The 6,000-nt window shown below is 40.4% G+C and overlaps 1 protein-coding gene across 1 annotated transcript in view; it reads right to left on the reverse strand.

The window, feature by feature from the left end:
• The window catches only part of SEC63 (SEC63 homolog, protein translocation regulator), a 620,356-nt gene that overhangs the window by 437,447 nt on the left and 176,909 nt on the right, over nt 1-6,000 (reverse strand). The window contains exons 6-7 of the mRNA XM_069235447.1: nt 1,574-1,632; nt 1,122-1,172 (exon numbers count right to left, since the gene is read on the reverse strand). Coding sequence (XP_069091548.1) covers nt 1,122-1,172; nt 1,574-1,632 — 110 coding nt within the window. The remainder of the gene's footprint in view (nt 1-1,121; nt 1,173-1,573; nt 1,633-6,000) is intronic.

Here is a 6,000-nt window from a genome sequence, read left to right on the forward strand (position 1 = left end):
GGGACCAGCAGGTGCACCAGAGGGGACCATCGCCCTATTAAAAATGCTAAACATAGCATTGAGGAATAAAGACAGATCCTCTCCTGGAGCCGGGAAGGCAGGATATTCTTACTCCCTATGCAGTGGCTGCGCTGGATCAGGCGCTCAAACTCCTGACCCTGGGAGGATGCAGGAGAAAAACGAGCCGTTGGACTTGCAAGTGACTCAGATTTCGATCAACGTCGGCGCCAGAGATGCCTCAGGAGACTGTTTGTGGAGACACCATGGCACTACCCTCTCGCGTCGTGCAGCGCTGTCTCGGAGGAGACTGTGACCAATCTCAGGAAGTACGGCGCAGTGACTCATGCCGTCGGCGCCGCTTCTTATGAGACCTCGAAGATCTGTAAGACAAAGTGTCCCGTGTCCTCGACCCTCGCCAACCTCTTTTCTCCTTCTTAGCTTTTGCTAGGAAAAGCTTAGCCTCTCTTTTCTTCAAAGCTTTTGGGTTCATTCATTGACGGGACAAACTACCTGCCATGTCGTGAACAGAGCTCAAACACCAGAGGCAGTTCTTGTGCTAATCCGTCACCGACATATGGCTCCCACACTTGCTATAAGGTTTAAAACCGGATTTCTTCGGTGAAGAAATAGTAGTGCTACGAAACAATTCCCTTGATACAGTTAAAATACAACAGAGAGGTAGAAAAAACGTTAGCGTCGAAGGCGCAGAAAAAAGGGAACTGACGTCAGTACGCCGGTGAGGACTTTTCATGGCTCCGATGACATCAGACGGAGTGCGTGCAGAGCCGGGCAGTTGTGACTTCCTCGTCAACTTAGAGAGCTAGGAAAAAAATTCTGTTCAATGCTGGCGCATTGGGAGAATTCATAAGGTGAGGAATCCACAGTTAGTTGTATCCATCAGAAATACTACATTAGCAAAAATCAACATCTCCACAGATGGTGGTGCAGCAATACTAATGTGAAAGCACTGAGCATTTGGGTTCCGGAGTAGCGTGCTACTTGCTGAAAAGCACTTTGACGCCTCGTCAGTGGTAGTAAGCTCTATATAAACACTATTACAATACAATTTCATTGCCCTAAAATGTTTCAGGTAAAATTAAGTTAAGATATTTCTTACTTACCACAACAACAGGAAGAATTACCATGAAGGCTAATCCATAGACAAGGAGTACCTATTTTGAAATGAAAAGTATGTAATATTAGTATAATGGTAAACATTTCTTCACACTTTGGGGACTGCGTTACAATACAATGATGTGACCTCATTAATGGCAAAGGTGTCATTAAAAATCGTAATGGAAATAGTGTAAACAAAATAATGTCTATAAATTGGTATACTGCTGGAAATTATAAAAATAGGAGAGGCAAAGAGGCATACTGATAAAGAGTGAGAATCTGTGAAAAACGAGAGAATTAAAATTCCCCTTTTAACCTATAGTGGAGAGGAGTCAATTTTAAGAGGGAGCATAGACCTTGACAAAGAAGCATAATATAACAAGTTGTAAAATGCATGTTCATAAAGTGTACTTCAAAAATAAAAATAAAACATTTCATGCTTTAACTAAAGACCTACCAACATAGAATTCTTTTGGTCAACAATCCAAGCAGGCAAGGCAATACCAAAGTTTATAGCTGTAAAGGATAAAATAAATAACAATTAAGTCAGACATACAAGATGGTAACTAAAATTCACATTCTCACAAAAGACTGTGGTTCTATGCTAGTGTACAGCTGAAAAGTTTTTGTGATGGTCTAAATGTTGGATTAATCTCACATGTCTGCTGAGGATTCAGTTTTCAGTTACCAAACTGAAAAAGCAAACTAATATCTCTTATGAAAATCACATGCTATTTCAGGTTTGGCTGATTTTAAAATTCATAGTCTGCAAATAAAAATAATTCGCTCTTTACTGCAGTTCCACAACACATCTTCTATTGACTATCAGAGCTTTGGTTATTTTATGTAAGACACTGATTCCTAAGTCACTCTATGCTAACCTGATAGAGACTGGTCTCCAAGTATTCCTTTATAATTTAGTTTCCAGTTGCCATTCTTGTAGGTTGTACGAGGTCAGATTTTTCTGTTTGATTTCACTCAATGACTTCAATTATAATATCAACCTTGATAATCAAGCAATCTCATCATGGCATGCCAGCACATTCCAAGGCCCACCTCTCTGCCTTCAATTATGTATGAGCCATTGGCTTTTTCTTCTAATGTTTCCTTACTAGTTAGTAGCATAACTGTATGGTTTGCACAACCAGTCTTGGCATAGTACTTTGGACATAGGTATCCCTCTGTTATGCATAGTAATTGGTGCAAAGACCTGATTTGCTTTTCACAGCGACCAATTCTGTTCGTTTAGAATATGGAGTGTTCTTCATACCTGTGCCTTTGGTTGTTTCAAGAACATAGGTAGCAGGAGGAACTGGTTGATGTGGAAGAGTGACAATATCTTTGGGACAAACTGGGGCTTGGTTGTCATCGCCACTTTGTCTCACTGTTTTTTAAGGTATGGTTCTTGGATAGTCAGTGCTTGTAATTCACCCTGTGCAATGGTGAGTCTACTGTTAGATAAAATATTAGAAAAAACATCTTCAATGCAAGGAAATTTAGGCATTGGTTAAAAAGTTTCTCATTAGCTGTGCCAGCAGGCTGAGGTACCAGGTGAGGTGGAAATTACCGAGTAGAAGTATTCTCTTTTTCCCTATATAAAATACTTTGATCGCAAAGTTTAAGAACATGTCAGGCATGTAGTGCATGCCACTATATTTGACAAATGGGGAATTCCATCATTTTGATAGCAAAAATGAAGAAAGTCATCCTCATTAAAACAAAGGAAAAGAAAAGTCACAGTAGTCTTTCTTTTATGTCTGTGGTCAGGCAGTTAAAAAAATAAATACAATTCAGGAAGGCAGACCACAGGGAGACAAAGATAAACAGGGAAAAGGGATGGGTGTACAATTTGGTGACATGGATGGATAAAGAACATTGTTAAAAGGAAATAGAAAAAAGTGAGCAAAGAAGGAGGGGGCAACAATAGGGGTATTGGAGAATGAAAGTGAGTGAAAGGATTAAGGGAAAATTGCAAAGAGATTTGCTGGTAGCATAGATAGGGTAGAGGAATTGTTGGAGTGCTTAGGCAAAAACGTCAGGGGTAAAGGAGCAGCACAAGGCAGTTTAATGAAAGGGAAAAAGTAGAAAGAATTGTGGAGGAGGGAGTAAAAGAGAGAGCACACTCACCTTTAAAAACAATGTAAATAAGGCAGGGGGCTAAAAAGGGGTGGCATTCCTCTTAAAAAGCAGAAAACTTAAAATCAACCAGAAAAAAATGCATTTTCGGCACAAAAGAGTTTAACAAGTTTGGTTTTGTCAACCTAGTGAAAGTCAATCCAGCAGAAAAATGTATTAAAAAAGGGTTGGAAAAAAAGAATTAGTTTCTTTAGATGGGTCTTCAGTTGGAAATACAAAATTGACAAACCCTCAAAGACACATAAAACAGTTTACATTTCAGTTTATGCATGAGATATTTGATAGCAGTCTCATTTAGTAACTTCCCCAGACCTGCTGACTTGTACACCACATCACCATCCATGTCCATTTGTGGCGCATAACTTAGTAATGGATGGCCTCCCTGAGCACCTCCATGCACTCCTCTTGCAAATTACCAAACTCTACGTCTTAAGGATACCCAGCGCCAGATTTAGATGGTTTGAGTCTAGGGGTTAAACGTTCCCTTATTGCTTGTGTACATCTTGAAAATTTCATTACTCTGTTTTCGGCCTGCCTGTGCAAGTAATATGCCAAACATGCTCGGTGCAGGTTTCAGTGTCAAGTCTGTCTGTTTGCATTTGTTAATCACAATCGATATCAGTGGCATCTGAGAAAAGTATAGGCAAACCTTCTGCACCCACCTGTCGACAGTGTAATTCCCCTGTGATGGGGTTGTAGGTACCTGATGGATAGCTGTGGCATTTTGCATTTCATTGCATTGCACTGCAAAAATGTCTATTTTGGTTTTCCACATATCTGAAAAGTCAACTATGCAACTCAATGTTCTTGCTCAGTCGTACAACACCACTTTCAGATTGTTTAGACTGTCTTTGTTTTTCTTTCTTGGAAGCTGTCATAACTGTAACTATCTGGCCCATGCCTAAACCAATCATGCCAGTTTAGAAAGAGCATAAGATATCTTTCCTCGCTGCTTCTTTAGGTAAAACAATGCTGTGGTGTTGTGTGTTTGCATCTACACCGTTTTCTTCATCACATTCTTTAGTTCAGGACAAAGGTGTGATTGATTGCCTCTTGCTGCATCCACTAGGCCTTAACCTGCAGTCTCCCCATGTGCTCACCTCATTCTGTGTATGATCCATGTTTTATATTTGTCATTGACAAGACTAGATTTTGGATGGGTCTTCTCCTTTGTCATGTTTTTATTAATCCACCACTTCAGTGTCTTTTATACTTTTTGCATGACAATCACCAAATCTAACCTATTCCCTGTTGACTATGTCATTATTTTTACAAAGGCTATCAAGTGGATGCATGATGTCACCATACATACATCTTCATCACTGCCCTCTTTTTGAGAAATTTTATTCTGGACATAGCATATGAATCTAGAACAGATTCAAGCTGTCATCTCATTCTCCTGCACACTGCTATTTTCAGTAGACTGACTTCACACCCAATATACTCTATTTCCTCCATCTCCTATTTTCCATAAGTCATTTTCAGCTACTAAGCCTCATAACACCTGTATCATATGGCACAGGGACTAGTCACAGTGCACATACTCTTTTCATTGGTAGGAAGAACCTCTAGTATCTCCCAAAGTAAGGATGTAAATTCCCTAAAAAGATGTTGCATTTTGACACCTGGAAGAACAGTAAAGTGTTAAAGGAGTTCCTGTTACTGGGCAAGTAACCAGGCTCTATTTCTGCAGGTGAAGCATACGCCAAGGGGATGCTCTGTCTCCCACAATGAGGTTACCACCCCACTGGTCCTAAGTGGCAAGAGTAAGAGATTAGGTAGCAAGAAGTAATATGTTACTTTCCCTGAATGCATTTGTTTGCAACCTGTAGTGCTGTACATTCACATGCTCTGCATATTCCTGCCATCTAGTGTTGGGATCCGAGTTGGGCAAATTGCTTTTCTTCAAGGCATTCTTTCGAGTCGCAAAGCTGAGTGCCCCCCCTCCTCTCAGTGATAAAGCATGTGGGCATCAGCTCAGCTGTTCGATTGCTTTCCAGCAGGCGGGTGAGAAAGGAGTGTAAAATATATGCAAGTAATGTGATGATCATGCTGATTGTATAAATAGTGAAAAAAATTGTAAATGTAAAGAAATGCAATGGCTTCAGGTTTCCAGGGAAGAGGGCGCGTGCAAGTGAATCTACAGCACTACATGCCATGAACAGATGCCTACAGGATAAGTAACATTCAGTTCAATGGCATGTGTGGCTGTAGATAAACATGCTCTTCAAAGTCGTCCCTTCTTAGAAGTGGTGGCTCACCTATGGGTGTAGTAGTGGTCTGAAAGAGGGTACGTAACACTGCCTGTTCTACATTGGCTTGCTTGTGTGCTAACACATCCATACAGTAATGCTTGGAGAAAGTGTGTGGTGTGGACCATGTGGCTGCCTTACATATGTCAGCTATAGAAATATTTCCTAAAACGCCCATGGTTGCCCCCTTTTTGCAAGTAGTGTGCGCTCTGGAAAGAATAGGTCAAGGTCTTTTGGCCTTAGCATAGCAATTCTAAATGCATTTTACTTTCCATCTGGCTATGCCTGATTTAGATATAAGTTTGCTTTTGTGTGGTGATGAAAAGGCAACAAAAAGTTGTTCAGACTTTGTGAAAGTTTCAGTTCCATAAAGGAAGCACGTAAGTGCTCTTTTTACGTCTAATGTATGAAGAGCTCTCTGTGCAACAGAATCTGATTGTGGGAAACTTGGTAACTTCATAGATTAGTTGCATTAGTTGAGGTAAAATTGAGACAC

The sequence above is a fragment of the Pleurodeles waltl genome, chromosome 5, assembly GCF_031143425.1.
Source record: "Pleurodeles waltl isolate 20211129_DDA chromosome 5, aPleWal1.hap1.20221129, whole genome shotgun sequence".
NCBI lineage: Eukaryota > Metazoa > Chordata > Amphibia > Caudata > Salamandridae > Pleurodeles > Pleurodeles waltl.